Below are 17880 nucleotides of genomic sequence, written 5' to 3'. Positions count from 1 at the left end.
TTTCCCTTTTGTCCTTGGTGTTCTAGCTTGGAAATCATCTTCTCCAGGAATCTTCCCTTTGAGGGCTGGTTAAGTGCCTCAGCAAACTATTTGCCATGTACCATATGGCACCCATTGGAGCCCCCTCCCCTTCACTCGCACAAAGTCCTCAGAGTCTCCCCCCCCCCCCCCCCCCCCCCCCTATCTACCTGCCTAAGAGCCTGAGGGTCAACAGTGTGATGAGTTCAGAGTCAGCCCTGCCCTGTGGTTCTGTGGAGACTAATTTACTCGGTGTCTCTTTCACTGCCTCCAACACTTACTCTCATTCAGGGCTGTGTATTTTCACCGAAGGCTTCCCAGAGAACTAGACTGACATCATCATTGCAGTCACCCACCAGACATAACAATCTAAGATTTTATGACTACAAAGGCAACATGGTACCCTTTAGGCCCAGAAACAGTGTTTCCCACAAGCCTCAGTCAAGAAGTATTTTATAAGGAGAGAAAATGATATTCTAGCTTGCATAGGGCGATCTGCTTTGTCAGATAGGAGCACATGGTATTTGGACATTTTTCAAATTGTATGTTAACACAGTCCTGGAAGGTTCTCTGAATGAGGGACAGGCATTTCAAGACAGAACTTGAAAACTTTTCCCCATGGTGCTCTGAAGAAACATCTTTGTTTACGACAGTACATCCTCAGAATGGACTGAGGCCTGGTCAGCTTTGAGAAGTTTTTGAGTCGTGGCCCATGAATGAGAATATATGTTCTTTTACACTACTGTATCCGATAATTAATTTAAAAAATACGTATCATACACAGATGTTAAGTAAAGGTTCTCTTTTGCTAGCTAAGCGAAATCATACATTTCTCTTTCTTTCTTTTTTTTTGTTCCTGGAACTCAGAATCACAAACCACAGACAGACCTTGCAAACAGATCTAAGTTTTATGTGATATTTTCTGGCTTTAAGTAATTAAAATCAACTAAAGCTACTGATGTTGCATATTATTATTATTTAATAAAAGACTAATGGGGGCAGAGGAAGCAATTACTGATTCACTACAAACTTGTTTTTTTTTTTCTTTTCAGATCATTCTCCATTCACGCGTAACTCTTTTTCCAAATACATCTTTGCTTATGGCCATCCTTGCTCTTTATTTTCATGAATTATTAGTCCAGCAGATACTCCATCTAAGTGGTAAAAATTTACCAGCCAAACGTAACTGCACATTTTCTCTTTTTAATTCCAGTCCAACATTTTAACATCTCTTTAATTTCAGACCATGATCATGTTAAGGGTTTTCCTATGGTTTACACATTCCTTCAACAACTATTTCTTTTGAGTATCTACTTTATGCCAGATACTTTCCTAGATACTGGTTATTAGAAGTGAGCAAACCACAGTAAGATAAAAATCACTGCCCTCGCAGAGCACACATTCTAGTGGGTGAGTCATCGGATACAAAAGATAAACTATGTGCCATGTTGGATAACGGGAAGTCCAAGGAGGAAGTAGTATTTGACGGTGAAGCAGGGAAAGGATAGAAATGCTATTTCTGTAGAAACGTGCAATTTTAGAGAGAGGACCTCCTCAATTTGGCCGTGAACCTTTTAAAAAAACTCGTGAATGAGGCCGTCTGAAATTGCCCTTCCGTTTGCATTTGAACAACAGATTTGCAAATAAATCAGTACCACACACAAGGTAATAAAGCTGTTAAAAGCTGTTTAAGAAATACACTCCTATCACTCTGGGGAAGCTACTTATAAAGGACACCCCATATTCATCTTAAAAAAAAAACCCCAAACAAAACCGTGCTTTAAATACTCTAAAAGGCACTGCTTTGTCATTAGCAAACGGCAACTACTTTCTGCATAACACAGGAATGTAACTGCTTCTATGTAACAACCAAAGTAACTCACAGCCTTTCCCTTCACCAGCCCACTTTCGGTCTTGATGAGTGACCTTCTGCCTTGTTACATCTCAGCTCGCTTTAAATGCAAACTACATAATCTAGGCACAAGCAAGGGAAGGTGAGAATACACCAAGGAACCCAAGTATAGATTTCACATTATTTAGAATCGAGCTAAATCCACACAACAAAGACTCTACAACCTGGGAGGGTGAAGAAAATGAAAACGTTTCCAAAGGTATTTATTGAGACATAGTAAAGATGTACATATTTTTACAGGCTTTTAATATTAATTTACATTTCTTTAAATTATGTAGGCCCCGATAATCTATACTTTACTAATACATAACAGAAACCCTTGAGCTGGACTGTGAGATTTCCAAAATGCCACCATAGTTGCGAGTCAAGATGCAACTTTGGTGCGTGATGCTTCAATTTGTTTCTGAAGGAAACACTGAAGGCCATATTCACTGAGAAGGTAGGCTCATCACAGACAAATTTGCTTAAAAGAACAAAGGCAAAACAAAACCCAGCAACTTCAGACTGGAGCATGCTCTTCACGCTATTTTGAATCTTAGCTCACCAGAGACTAAGAAAGAAAAAAAAAAGCACGTGTAGAGGGTTATCTACTTTTTGTGCGCCAAACGCATGATTCTAAAATCTACTTTTTGCCTCGGAATTTGACTCACAAACTTTCGTAGGGGTGCAGTGACTTAATCTTGTATGCTATATTACTATAGTCGGGCCACCTGCTTTTCTATTTTTCAGGTGCAACCCAAGGTGGTTACCTTCCCTGGTGATAAACCAACTTGTGTACATGTAGTAGCCGAAAATTCCTTTCAGTGACCAAATTACTTTTCAAATTGGTTTACAGTAAGGCACAATAGTCCATGTCAACAGAAAGTGGGAATTTCCAAAAGGGGTTGTCCTTCTTGTTTGCTTGTTGGCTTATTTTTGTTTGTTTGTTTGTTTTTGTAGATCAGAAAGCTAGAGGATCTTCTGCTCCTAGCATAGGAAGGGCAGAGTTCTAGACTGAGCATGCTCAAAGTTGCACGACACGCTGCGAGCTCGGCCACATTGGCTTGTGCCATTATTGTGCCAAAGTGTTCTCTGTCAACCTGGCTTCTAGGTTTTATGCTTGCAGTCTCTTCTGAACACACTATCGGGGGAGAAGATGTGTGTGGGGAACAGCACTAGGTGATGTAATTGGTGACCCTCCCTTTGCCCTGTGAAGGGGTATTCCTCTCTGTACCTGCTGGTTTAGCAGCATTAGAAGCCTTGCTTATTTGATATGGAAAAGAATGAAAAATCTAGGTATAATGCCGCAATTCTATCATTTAAAGAAACTGGCGATAAAGATAATTTCGTTTTATTCACAGTAATAAATATTTAAAGTTTTAGTGCACAAAACATAATTACTGATAGCCAGTGCAGCTCTTTGATTTTTTTAAACTGCTATTTTCAAGCTAAAGGCCAATATAAATGTAAGATTATTATTAGTATTATTATCATTATCGTTATTATTAAAAGTCTTGCAACCTTACTTTATCTGCACCAGTACCTGGGGCAGAGAGAGCCAAAAGGTACAAAATTTAAAGAATATGTTGAAGGTTCGCATGATGAAATCACAGTCTTACAATCTGCAACATTGGATCTCAAGCTCTTTCTGCCCGATGGAAGTATGGCCTCGGCATTCAGTAAAGAAATACGGGTTTATAGCCTGCAAAATGAAACCACGTTTCCATAGTGAATGCTGCGATCAGTGTGCAAAGCACTGATCTCTGGGAGCCACTGAAGCGATCACGGACCAGGCTCTGCCTACGGACTGGACTCCTGGTTCCACATTATGACATTTTAAACACAGAACTGCAGGTGCACACCACATCCAAACATTCCTAGATCTTGAAGTCTTAAATTCCCACAAGGGAAATCATGTCATACGAAATGACAGGAGAACCCGTATCGTGTTCCTAACGTGGGCTACACACCACGAAAAAAAAAAAACAACACATGCACACACGACGATGACAGGTTCTCCTTGCAATGAATGCAGGTCATTGTGCAGAAACAGTGCAGGCAGAAATGGAGGTGCAGGGGTCTCTAAGGGAGAGAAACTGGACCGATGCATTAAGACAGAGAACCAGATACTATTTCACTGCTGCAATTTCGGTCTTGCTCCCAAGATCTGGCTCACTTGCCAATTTATTTTATGATGATATTCTAGGTAAAATTTTCATCGATTCACTCCTTCCTTCAGAAACCATCTGGGCATTCGCCTTCCACCACGGAAGACGTTTCATTTTTGCCATGGCATCAGGAATGAATGCACTTAGCTTGACGTTAAGCCATAGTTCACTCGACGTGAATTCTAAGCCATACTCACGGCTTCTCCTAAGAAAGTTTGGGTACTATTTGCTTATGATTTTAATGAGGCTATTTTCCTCTATACGACTTACACATATTGGAAGGTCAAACTCAAAATAGTGTTAATTAGTCATGAATATGGCTCTTAGTTTTCTCCAGGAGAACTGTAGAAAGGGTACTTGAGACTTCAACATACATTTCACTTTCTAAGTAAAGGTCCCACAGTCTTTCTCAAACCTTCTGCTTATGGTTGGATGCACAAGTAGTTGCCTCATATAATTACTGGAATTATTAAGAACCCAAATAAAACACAAGCTTTCTTTTATTATCATTGTTTTCTTATTGCAACAAATACTCAGTTTCTTGCTGATGCAGTATTAAGCTTTTGATAGCTTGAATTTTAAATTTGGTCATCTTAAGAATGATCACAAAGGTTTTTTTTTTTTTTTTTTTCATTATCTACAGATTTTAACCAAAAATTGTAACACACAAACGCCGTCTTGTCTTTAAGGCACAACACATCAGTATGAACATTCTGTTTGCCAAACTTAAAAAAGAGACATTTCAGACTCCCATTTCCACCCCCCACTTCCCCCCTTCCCCCCCCCAACAAATGAAAGAAAAATTGCATCCACTTTCAAAGTCAGCTGCTAATAAAGTCACAGTAAATTATTTTCATCAATAATTTACACAAATTACAGGTCTAGATAGGATTGTCCTTATACAGTCTGAGTGCATTCCAATTCAGATTTTCTGGGCTAGGTAGGCTAAAGTCAGATTCAAACCTCAGGGCTGAGAAGATCTCCCATTTTGAGGAATGTTGTTGAGCACCACCTTGTCGGACGGAGCACGTGTTGGTACTTTGCCAGGGTAAGAGTTCTTTGCTAAAGCTGTTAATTCCAGTTAGGACTTGTTCGCTGTGTACCAGCAACCTCCACAGATTTTTTTTTTTTTGTTTTAAACATTAAAGTGTTGTAAATATAAGACCATAGAGCTTTCCTTTCTGTAGCACTAAAGTTTAACTTCCATTCAGCAATCTGAATTCTTCATTCTGGAACTGTCATTCCAAATATGATTTCATCCTTTAAGACAATTTATATGTGTAAAAGCCAGAGGCATTGGATCACACATAAAAATTCAGTGTACTTGAAATATATATATAAAAAAAAAATGGATCTCCAGCTAGAGAACACAGTTACAAATACTCTAATTCCAGTGCTTGATGTAGAGCCAAGAGGTCCGAGTGACTTGAAATCCTCCAAAAGGGCATGTTGTGCTGTGTGTTGACAGAGGGAGGTACGGGGGAGAGAAGGGGAAGGAATGGAGAGAAATCGTAACTATTGTCTCAACGAAGCAACAGTGGACACAGAAACGTGTGGTTCACCCACATTCAAGGGAGGCATGATTGTATTGGAAGGCTTGGTAACATCAGTATCATACTGTCTTCGAATAAGAGAGAAATAGATCTGAACTGGATTTGAATATTTATAAAAGCAAATACTGAAATTTCTGAAGTGGTTTAGTGTTCATTCTGGAACGTATCATTACCAAGATTAGCATCTGGGGGTGCAAGCTGAGCATCAAAATCCTCCCTGGCTGAGGGGACACGATTTTTAACCACAACACTCCTTAGGGTTCCCCTCTCGGTTAGAAACAAAATTTTGACAATGACACACTTCCTGAGTCCCAGGCTTTTTATCTATTTGAGAGGAAGAGGGTGAATTCTTTTGTATGTAAAAAATAATTTGAAGCTGGAGTATGTAAGGTAGAAAACAATGCAGGGATAATCAATCTTCTTCCTTGTCTCGGGTAAGTAGTAACTTAAGCCGGTAGCATTGACTTAACTTACTTCATGGTGTGGGACTGAGAGAAATTTCGCACTCCGGCATCCATTCACAATAGGAGCGGTATGTACCCGAAGGAACAATAATGGGCTCTTGTGGGGAAAAATATGCTTAGACATTACAATGGTTTGTGGCTCTCCAAAGATATACCAGGATACGGTATATGTGTGGTAAATTTCATGAAAAAATGTGATTAGAAAAAAAAAATGTTGAAAAATTCTCCATTAAGGACAGTAATGAAAACAAAGAAATAATGCACTATAGCAATTAACAAAGTCAAGCATTACTCGTAATTTTGGGCTGATGGCACCTTATAGAATATATATGCATGGAATATATATCTATATATACAATGGAAATAAATATATCCATATATATAAAACAGGGAAAATATTTTATTATAAAAGTTAAATATTCAACTAAATCACTATTGTTATAATTCTTTGCTGTCCAATATGGTAGCCACCAACCCCATGTGTCTAGTGAGCACTTGAAATATGGCAAGTCCTGTCCAAAATGCATACTGAATTTCAAAGACTTAGAATACAAACATCACATTAGTAATTATTACATTTGTTAGGTGTCGAGTCAGTAATATTTTATGCATAGTGGGCTAAAGTATATTACTAAAATTAATTCTACCTGTCTCTTTTTACTTTTTTTTTTTTTTTTTAAATGCAGCTTCCAGAAAACTGAAAAGTACAATAATGGCTCACATTATATATTCCTATGGGGGAGTGCGGTTATACGTTCTCAAACTTTCAAATTTCTGCTAAAATTTGCAAAACAAAGCATGTTTCTAGGTCCAATGAAAGCACAGCTATTCACGTAAAGTAACATTTTGTTTTTCCATTCAGCTCAGATCTATTTATAGTAACAAAATAGTACTTTGTATGTCTGCGCATGCGGTAACAGCCACATCCAAAGAAAAGCATGCATCCTGGATACTAGAGGAACCAGCCACCTGTGTTTCAAAACAGAGCTGTAAGCCTTCACCATCACCAAAACTGCACCTACATAAACAACCATTTGGAAGTAGCATTCTAACCAAGGTTCTCATCCACTTGGAGTCAGGCCTTTTTCCCCTGAAGTTTCAGGTGTAAAGCAGAGGGGAGGACAACTGTTGGGTCACATCCTGTTTTTCACACCACGGGCAAACGGTGTAGACTCTATACATTTTCATTTTCAAAGGCATATAACATTCCTGGTTTGGAAAAGCGCATTTTATTAGCCCTGACCTAGAGAGATGTGAATTTCGCGTAAGCTGCAAGAGTTGCAAAATGTGTGCGGCAGTGGCTGCATTGACTACTTGTTGTGTGTAATTCTGGTGCCAACATGAAAAATCGAAACAACACGGACTCAGGCCATTGACAAACTCCAGAAGTTATTTCAACTGTGTGCCACGAGGAGGATTCTATGTAGCAGTCCGCACTGAAAGTGGAGTTTCTTGAGGCTGCATCCCTGGCCTTCTACAGAACGTCCTGGGGGCAAGGGGGGGGGGGGGCGGGCAGGGTGCGGTCTGGGGTCACTGACACCGCTCATGGAGACCAAGAGCTCTGTGGGCGTCAGAGCCTGCACCAACTCTCTCAAGGTTATGGAAAAGCAGGATATTTTTCAATTACGGCTTCCAATACTTGACCAAACCTTCTAAAGTAGAAGCTCCTTCTTCACTTTGCTTGATTTGAATGATCTACAAACATAAATCACGTTTTTTATCTTTCTGGTATAGCTATAAATTTTCTTAAGCCCTCCCCCTCCTGTTTTTCGAAAACAGACATCAGGTGAACACACGAGCACATACAAGTGTTTCAGTGAAGGCTTTATTCAATGATGATCTGAGGTCTCCTCAGGATAAGGACAACATTCTTTTTATGTAAAACAAGCCAATGTGTTGCTGTTTAAAAACAGCAGTTATCATTTTGCTTTATTTTATGAATTCTATGATTTTTATCCTGGCCAGATGATAGATATTTTGCGGTCATTCAGTAAAGGAAGCATTAGATCTCAGTGTTTTTGACTGATAGTTTGGTGTCTAGGACCAATCTTGGAATCACTCCTCTTTTGATCTCTTGACCACTTAATGATCTTTTGATAATTTCATGGCTTTTAACTGCCTTAGTTTCTTCTTCAGAAATATGGGCCAGATGAAAGGGCTTATTTAAATACCTAGGGCCTATGAGGTCTCCTGAATATGTTCAACGCCAGCTGCTTGGCTGCAATCACGCACTGACATCTCACTAAAACAGACAACATTCTTCTAGAAGATACGAGGCATACTGCCTCTGAGTCTCTATGACAAGTTGGCACCAAAGGATCTGGATAATACACGTCATTCCAACAGCCTTTATTAATTTCGCTAGCAAGGTTTTTCTTCAGCTATTAAAAATAGCCTCAGCATTTATCACCACGGAACACGCTTACTACAAGGCGTTCACCAGGACCATGGGGCATAAAAGCTGGGTGAGCAAAAAGGGAAGAGCTGAGTCACTCGTGTGATTTCTATGGAGCTCATTAGACTTATCAGGTGGACCTTCGTGTTTAAAAATGGTTCCCCACCCCCATCTTTCTTAAAGATCACTGTATCTGTGTGCATGACGCACGCAAGTAAATAAACCTGACTGAATTTTCCTACATTTCTATCAAATTTCAGGCAAAAAATGCTAGACTCCAAATGGTTTATTTGAATGTAAGTATCAACCTTCTCATGCTCTTTACTGCTTTGCATCTATAAATTTAGATCATTTGTCAAGCTGCCATTGGGCCAAACTACAGGAATGCAAACACAAAAGCTTGCATTAGAAGTTATCACACCAACATTGTTTGAGACAGGTTACCTTTTTTGCTGCCTGTTCTTCTTCTACACCATCCCCAATTACAACATATACTACTTTTCTGCCAAACCTTTGCATTATTCGTTCAAAGCAACTTTCTTTCCCTGGAAGATAAATGAGATAAAGTTCAGAGTGAAGTTACCTGGTTAGCGGCATGTTCTTCGTCTCGGCCATCTCCAATCACAACATAAGTTATGTTAGTGCCAAACCTGGACACTATACGCTCAAAACAGCTTTCCTTGCCTGAAAAACAATGCACTGCTTATTCTTCCAGCCACTGCATTCATTAACCTAAAGATTCATAAAGTGTTAGGTTAATTTCTCTCGAACATCAATCACTTAAACTAGCTTGCAACCTCTGGGTTTACCAAATCAACCAATATGTTTGAATAATGTCAGTCTTCACTTGAGACAGATTATTAAACAAATGTGTCTCACACTCCACAAAAGCCAGTAGGGTTAAGCATCTGGCCCAGAGAAAATGTGAGCGTCTTGTACATGAGCAAGAGAATTCTGGAACAAGTTTGATAAGCAACTGTGAGTTTTAATATCTATTTGTTTAACCCTGTGGATCAACTGTGTCTCGTCTGAGCAGTATAGACAAGTAGGCTAAAAACAGTATTGTAAAAAAAAAAACTGAAGGCTGATCTGTAAGGAAAGAGGAAATACTAAGATGTAAATTTACCTTGATAAAAAAGATTAAAAAAAAACTCCTTTCTTCAAGTGGCTAGGAGCTAGTCTGCTCAGATTAATTGTACCAAGGGTGCTGTCTGGGCCACGGCACTGGTGACACCCATCTCCTCTGATTGCATGAGAATAACACCGTGGAATTTCTACATGTTCTTCATTTTACAACACTGCCATAATCCTCTGAATTTCATTCCCAGAATGTTCATGCAGTCATGGCTATTTTTGCATTTTTTTTTCTTAATCTGATAGTTCAGAACTCCAAAAAATACTGGCTTAAGGGGAAAAATAAGACTGATTGTGTTTTTTTTTTTTCAGATTAAATATAAGGAACAATTTGACCAATAAAAAAAGAATATTGTCCTTCCTAGAAGAAATGTTTATGCTGGTGTCAAATTATTTGATTTGCCAGAATGGAAGACAAAGTGTGATACATTAATCCTGCTGCGTAAATACATACATTTATGTAAGAAGTGAATGGGATTGGTATCGGGGTTCTGAACTGTATGTAGTGCCGTGACAATGTGGAATTGACATCATGAAGGCTTGGCTCTCTTTAACTATCCTCCTGGAACAGCTGCAAGTGGGGGCTCTTTCTGCCTGTGCCAATATCAAAACTCGGCGAGACCCAGGGCAGGTTATTTTTGGTAGGGGATTTTAGGATTCTGAACTCTTGTCAAGGTGCCAGACCCTAAGTCTGTTGACCTTCAGGGTGCATTAGACAACCTGTTTCCCCAGTCATTTCCTTGACAGACAGTGGAATACAGGAGCTGTTTTCTTTTAACTCTTTCAGGACAGCAGAAGTTAGGAAGTTTTTTTTTTGAAAGATGCTTAGAGACTTGGTCTGTGAAAGGCAGTTAAAACTCCAAGATGGCTCCGCAGATAGATGTTAAGCAAATGAACAAGGCTGGAGTTCTTTGGTTACTGATTGAACATTTTTGGAAGTGTGTATTTCTAGCCATTCATGGGTTATAATTCATGAAATTGTTATTTTTTGTTTCTGAAGTGTAGGATCCTACTCAATCCATCCGGCACTCCCCTGTAATGTCAAAAGAGTATTTTATCTTAGATCTAGATTACTGCATCTGCAAAGAGGCAATTAAGATATTTAAGATATTAAATCATTAAGGTATTAAATACCATGGCTAAAGACACTGTCTAGTATTTAGAAAACACGTGTTGTCCTGAAGTGTAAATACAAACACACAAGAAAGCAAATAGAATTGTCCAGATACTGAATTCAGAATTTCACTGGGCAACAGTTTTCATAAAATTTGCACACATACATTGGGTTTCAGGGTACTTTGTTACTTGCACTCCATTCAAATTTGCTTGATAATCTAATAGCAAAACTCATGGAAGAGGGAATCACGCAGACAGACATATTAAGGAAATCCCCCAAAACCCAGCTGTGAGCACATTCCACACAGAGTTGGAAGTAATTGTCTTACCTATTTTAGTTGCACTGTAAATATTCTCAATGGGGAAAGCACCTCCTAAACTATAGAGTAGAACCTTCGCGAGAGCTGGGATCAGTTGGGTTGTCGTTACCAAGACATTTACGCAGTTACTCCTAAGATAGGGAGGAAATATGCATAGTTGTTTTCCAATACTAAATAATTTCGAATGGCACAGATTTTAAATTGTCACTGTGGTCTTTCAATTCCATAATAAATGCGTCCTGATAAGCTAACCTTTAAACATTAACAGTTATTCATGGAGTGCCTGCTATCTTGAAGGTACCATGACAGGTGCGAGGAATACATCCCCAAATGGGGGAAGTGGAAGAAAATGGGCAAAACGAAGTCATGGATGAATGACGTTTTTGTCCCCCTCCCCTGCCCCCCGCATCCCAGAGATATAGGAGAGACACAAGTAAATAGATACCTGCAATATGAAATATGCTCTATAATAAGGATCTCTTCAGGCTCCTGTGGAACCTCAGAGAAGAATACCTACCTCAGCCAGTGGCAATCATGGGAAGGTTATCAGAGGGGTGGCTTAGCTCTAAGTTTTACAAGTATCCAGATGAGGTAATTTTTTAGGGTGATAAGACTCTATGTCTCAGGGTTTTCAGAGCCTGGAAAAGTAGTAGACATAGGCAGAAAGAAGGTAATGGGATGGGTAAAAGTAGTTTTTGGATTTTGTGCAAGAAATAGCCCAGTGTCCCCGTCAAGGGGCTGACAGATGGGGATTCTGGAGAAGAATGAGAGGGCCCTTATTTAGTCCAGAAGACATGACTCTCTGAATCTCCTTTCCAACAACAACATAGGGTTGCATTTAATGGACCCAGTTTTAATCCATCTACACAGGCCTTCCTCTTTGAAAGTAACAATCTTCCATTTTACAATTTACAGTGGTTTCTTTCACAGTCATATTGCAGGGAGATAAAGGAAACACCAAGAGAGTGGGAACTGTGAGGCAGAGATCTGGAAAGAATGGACTGTGGTCCTTCCTTCTGAATTATGGGAAAATTGAGCCATCCTGCCTTGAGGGGCTCACAACACACACATGAAACTGGGACTCGGATTGCCTTTCTCTACTGGTATTTTGTAGCAGGAGCCTTAAATACGTATTAGTAAGGGCCCCTAGAATTCTTTGGATTGATTGTCAGAAGCCTGGTTTCAACAGTAAGTCAGGAAGAGCAAGCTGAGTGTCAACTCTTCATGGGTATGTATATACTGAGCCCCCAGTACACTTAATATCATGCTTTATATTCTTTAGACATATCCTGTATAAAAAAAAACTACATTTTATTCAAAAACAATTATAAAATCTTTATAATGACAGCCTTTTAAACATTTCCATTTGTAAATTATTTCCAGAGGTACCCTGATCTTGTAACAGAAGCTCTAACTCCTGGAGACAAATGATGAGATTATCACTTATATGGGCTAAAGAAACAAAGCCTTCGAGAGGTAGAACTTTAATAAGCACCACCAATGCAATCCTTAATTTTGCCGATGAGGAAATAAAGACCTGAAAAGTGATTTGCCTGCCTATCATCAGAAAGAAACTCCCCAAATAATGGCAGATTATCAGGCATAATACACAAACACATCACTGGATTGAAATAATATTGGGAAATCTAGCTTTGCCACTTACGCCGTGTGATAACTGGAGTTATATCATTTCTTTTTTAAATGGCATACGTTGCATACATTTATAAATTACAGGTTTGTAAGTGGCAAACACTGCATATATTTACATCCAATTTATAATGCATTGTAACTTTCAATTCCAAACATTGCATATATTTATATATGGCATGTATATACTTGTGTGAAATATGAACAAACATAAAGAAGAACGTGAACAGGTGAACAGCATCAATTATTTAGCCACCCAGAGATGGTAACTGGTTTCTCCATTTTGTGTGTTTACTTTCAGAATTTCTATTTGTGTACAGGTTTTTTTTTTTTTCTCATTAGTACCTACTTCATATATATCTTCATATATATCTATTTTTTTCACTCATTTATATCGTGAGCCTATTCATTTATGTCATATTGTCTACTAGTCCTCTTTTCCTAACAAGACAGAATGTGTGAAGACTGTATGTGGCTCCAACATAATTCTTTAAAGTGAGGCTCACTCAGTCACTGGTTTTGATTTCTAAATATTGTAAATAATGCTGCCTTACATAGAAAAATTTCCTACACATTTGAGTACGTCCTTTGACTATACTCACAGGAGAGGAATTAGAGCTGGAGGGGGCAACCTTTGCTAACAACTCTGATATATAATTCTGCCATTTTGTAAAAGCCTCTGTTTTTCTGATATCCTAGAAATTCTGTAAAAAAAAATGACCAATATGGTCATCCCTGTGGATAGCTTAGCAAATTTCACGTCATTTAAATCTTCAATGTATAATGACTTATTTTTCCCCTTCTTTTCCTTGTTAATATTTTTATTTCTGAAAATCACATACCCATATAGTTGCTTTAAGGCCATGCGTTTACTAATAATCTCTCTATATTATGGATAGCACACATATAATCTACACAACAAGGTGATAGCCTTGGTTTTTAACTATCTAGAACTCTTTTAGAAATAATGAAAGCCATTGACCTCCCCCGCAGGGAAATGCACATGTCCCTACATTTTGCACACGATTTCAGGGACTTGGGAGGCCTTACATCCCAGCCTCCTTGACCCTTCATCCCCATATCACCAGTTACAGAGATCACAAGGCAGCAAGTCCCATTTTAAAACAGCTTCAACTGTGGGACAATTCTTCCTTACACAGACCTAGAACCTTCCTTCCTAGGGTTCCTATTCATCCCTCCTAATTCTCTCCTTTACAGACCAGAGAGAGATGTTTATTTTTGGCCTAACAGCTCAAACAATTGACATCGGTAATCGTGTTCCATGTAGGACTCTTCTTCAAACTAAACTCCTTGGTTCCTCCCTCCAACTGTTCCTTTTATGTGGTTTCCACAGCCGAAAACCCTTCTGGACACTTTGCTGGTCCGACAAGATGTTTCACATATGTCTGAGCGCCTGCTGGAATGTGGTGCCCAGAACTAAAGCAAAGCACTCTGTTCTGGCTTTCCCGGCCTGACCCAGGACACTACGGCTCCCTTCCCGCCCCATTTATCCTTCCCACCATCGATGTGGTTGCTGCCGGTGTTGCGGCTAGAAGCCACGTGCAGGATTTCAGGCACACACACTTACTTCCACGCTCTAATCCGGGACTCTCCTTTTACCCTGCCAAGGCTTTCTGTATCCCGGTTCCATCAGTCTACATAGTCTTTCTCTGAATGTGTGCTACTTACAGGTTTGCTAAGCATGCTTCTACCTGCCCACCTAACTCAGAAGTAAAATGAGGGAACAGGATGGTGCGAAGATTCATCCCCACCCCAACTAGCTATCACTTTCCAGGTTTATATTATTTTATTAGGTAGCATTTATGGCACACGCCACACCCATGTAGTCAGAAGTCTATTCAGTTCTATTGCCTGTACCAGTAAGTCAGTATTTCTCTGTTTAGCTCAAACAACACAAGGGTTACAAGTTCTTCAAAGAGGCTTGTCTTACTATTTTGCTGCATTTAAATCGCATATATTATCTATAATGGCCTAAGACACTTTAAAATACGCACTCTGTGGGTAAACTACATGCTCCTGTTTGCGAGTCACATGACCTTCCTGTGGAGACTGCCAGTAGTTATGCAGAAAGAAGGGTAAAGAGAAAGGATCTCCTGGCTATTCTGAGAAGCATCAACTCCCAGCTGCCACCCCCCATACACCTCCCCCTCAATGTACATTGAAAATACTAGATTCACTACATTCTTAGGTTCCTTCAAACTCTAAAATACTCTAGGAATTAAAAAAAATGATGCATATTATACTATTAAAACTACATCTTGAATATAATAAATATAGAAACTGCAACAATACCACTTACCTAGTACTAATAATCGATAATGATTTAAGTGCATTTGTTAGCCAGGAGTCTGTCAGACCTTCAATCTCTGCCCTCAACTGCAACCATGCGTCTCTCTTGGCAGGGCCAAGGAGTCCTGCAACGATGAAAAGCAAGGTAGAATCAACAGATAAAAAGTTTTCAGGAAAACCTAGTTTAGCCTCCCTTCTGTCCAGTATAGATAACATCGGAAGCCGAGAGAGACGGACTTAGATCAATACTGATCCTTCATTTCAGAACTAAATACTCCTTCATCCAACAAACATTTACTGAACAACTCAGGTTTCAGGTACTGGGCCCCAAACTGGGGATGTAACAGTGAAAAAGTGGCTCTCGGTCTCTGTACTCACTGAACCTAGAATCTGGCACGGTGGGCACCCACCACCTGCGGAGCTGCGACAGTTCCCGTGCCTGGGTCCCGCTCCAAAAGACAGTGGTAGAATAGAGCTGGAGAAGAAGGTGGGGCTTCACCAGTCTAGGGATTCAAACTTCAAACACTCTGGCTATCTGAACATGTTTCACTTCTTAATAATCACAATCATTACCGCTTTTAACCAGCAGTGATGACATTATCCTATGTTGCCACGTAGCACTGAAGCTATCACAAATACTCTGTTTTTAAAAAAGGCAAGAACTGCGCTTGAAATTCGGAAGCATACGACACAGTTATAAACAATGGTTAAAGCTGCACTAATGTTGGGGTTAAGAGAAGAAGCAGGCATGCTATCTTTTTTATTTCAAAAGCCCTTGTTTTTATGAAAAAAATAAGATCATGCAATCCACCAGAAATAAGTTTCTTATTTAAATTGTATTTCAGGGCATCAGGAGCACATACAAAGGCAGATGATTTTTTTTAAATATTTTTTTAATGTTTATTTATTATTGAGAGACAGAGAGAGACAGAGCACGGGCATGGGAGGGGCAGAGAGAGGGGGAGACACAATCTGAAGGAGGCTCCAGGCTACGAGCTGTCAGCACAGAGTCTGACGCGGGGGCTTGAACTCACGAACCATGAGATCATGACCTGAGCTGAAGTTGGTTGCTTAACCAACTGAGCCACCCAGGCGCCCCAGGTGGAGGATTTTTTAAATCAACATTTCCATTTTTTAGCAACTCATTTGTCCTTATTTCAATATAGAGGTGCTAACAGATTAGCACAGAAAAATGGACTTACATGTCACCAAACTTTTAAAGCTATACTACTATTTATTACTCATCTTGTTCATTTTTAAACGATTTTAGTAACACCCTTCATGAGGGGAACAATGTCACGTCTGAATGATAAAACTTACTTCAGGTTTCTCAAAGGAATTATTTCAAAATTAAGCATATTACCCACAATTGATGTGAAAGAGAACACCTGTTTCTTTGATTTTACCAAAGTGTCTTACATAGAACTTTACAGTGAATTAGGAAACCGGAATTGTCTGCTCAGGACCCTGGACAAGTCAGAAGTCTGCCGGGCCTATTTCTCACCGGGAAATGAAGATCTCTCATTTGTGTTTTTTTGAAAAAAAATTTTTTTTTAACGTTTATTTTTTTGAGACAGAGAGAGAGCATGAATGGGGGAGGGTCAGAGAGAGGGAGACACAGTATCTGAAACAGGCTCCAGGCTCTGAGCGGTCAGCACAGAGCCCGACGCAGGGCTCGAACTCACGGACCGCGAGATCATGACCTGAGCCGAAGTCGGCCGCTTAACCGACTGAGCCACCCAGGCGCCCCTCATTTGTGTTTTTTTTTTTAATGTTTATTTATTTTGAGAGAGAGAAAGAGAAACAGAGCACAAGTGGGGGAGGGGCAGAAAGAGAAAGACACAGAATCCGAAGCAGGTTCAGGCTCTGAGCTGTGAGCACAGAGCCCCCACACTGGGCTCGAACTCACGAGCCATGAGATCGTGACCTGAGCTGAAGGTGGACGCTCAACTGACTGAGCCACCCAGGCGCCCCGAAGATCTCTCGTTTCTAAGATCCCTTTTGGTTCTAACAACAATAATAATAACGTGAGTATTGATTATGGTTCTACATGTTTTCTTTGTTCTCTTGTAGCTACTGAGTATCTACTAAGCACCTAGGGCTAGCTGGACACTGGGGATACATGATGAACAGACACACAGCCCTGCCCTCATGACATGTGTGGTGTGTGTAATAATATATACTAGAGATGAAAATGTTACTTACTGTTGTGTATTGTATTCTATGATATATATATAAATACACATTTGTATAGTATGCATAAGTATATATAGCTTATCATTCAGTATTAGATTCTGATTTAAACTCCTCAACCATCCGTCCTTTAAAAAGAGAAAGAGAGAGAGAGAGAGAGAGAGAGAGAGAGAGACAGAAAACCCTGGGAGAAAAAAATTTATATGACTTCATAGCTAATCTTAGAATCTTGCTGACCTACAACTGATCATAATAATAGAAATAATTATGGTTTATTTTACCAAGAAGAACATCCAAGATTTTAGTTTTGAGGTCACAAGTTGTAATATCACCCATATATATGAAAGAAAATAAAATGGCTTAGATATAACCCACAGAGTATCTGAATATTTAAAGACCATGATGGGGTGCCTGGATGGCTCATTCGCTTAAACATCCGACTCTTGATTTCGGCTCAGGTGTTGATCTCAGGGTTCATGGGTTCGAGCCCCATGTTGGGCTCTGTACTGTCAGTGTGGAGACTGCTTGGGATTCTCTCTCTCTCTATGTCTCTCTGAACTCCCCCACTCATACTCACTCTCTCTTTCTCTCTCAAAATAAATGAATAAACTAAAAAAAAAAAAAAAAAACCCATGATAATCACATTTAATACTATACATGGGAAAGATACA

The 17880-nt window shown here is 39.6% G+C and overlaps 1 protein-coding gene across 10 annotated transcripts in view; it reads right to left on the bottom strand.

Annotated features, from left to right (window-relative positions):
• Window positions 1-4892: 4892 nt before the first annotated feature.
• EYA4 (EYA transcriptional coactivator and phosphatase 4) overlaps window positions 4893-17880 on the bottom strand; it is a 276398-nt gene continuing 263410 nt past the window's right edge. For 5 of the 10 annotated variants that reach the window (XM_042939862.1, XM_042939869.1, XM_042939867.1 and 2 more), the window contains 4 exons: window positions 15027-15141; window positions 11069-11190; window positions 8934-9034; window positions 4893-5531 (listed from right to left, as the gene is read on the bottom strand). In XM_042939862.1, the coding sequence (XP_042795796.1) occupies window positions 5451-5531; window positions 8934-9034; window positions 11069-11190; window positions 15027-15141 (419 nt within the window). In that variant the 3' untranslated portion in view covers window positions 4893-5450. Of the gene's footprint in view, window positions 5532-7604; window positions 7790-8428; window positions 8556-8933; window positions 9035-9072; window positions 9174-11068; window positions 11191-15026; window positions 15142-17880 lie in introns of those variants that run through there. The other 5 variants (XM_042939863.1, XM_042939868.1, XM_042939872.1 and 2 more) reach the window with 3 other exon arrangements.

Source organism: Panthera leo, chromosome B2 (genome assembly GCF_018350215.1).
Source record: "Panthera leo isolate Ple1 chromosome B2, P.leo_Ple1_pat1.1, whole genome shotgun sequence".
Lineage (NCBI taxonomy): Eukaryota > Metazoa > Chordata > Mammalia > Carnivora > Felidae > Panthera > Panthera leo.
The sequence above is the reverse complement of the archived record's forward strand: the minus strand, read 5'-3'. Positions and strand labels throughout refer to the sequence as shown.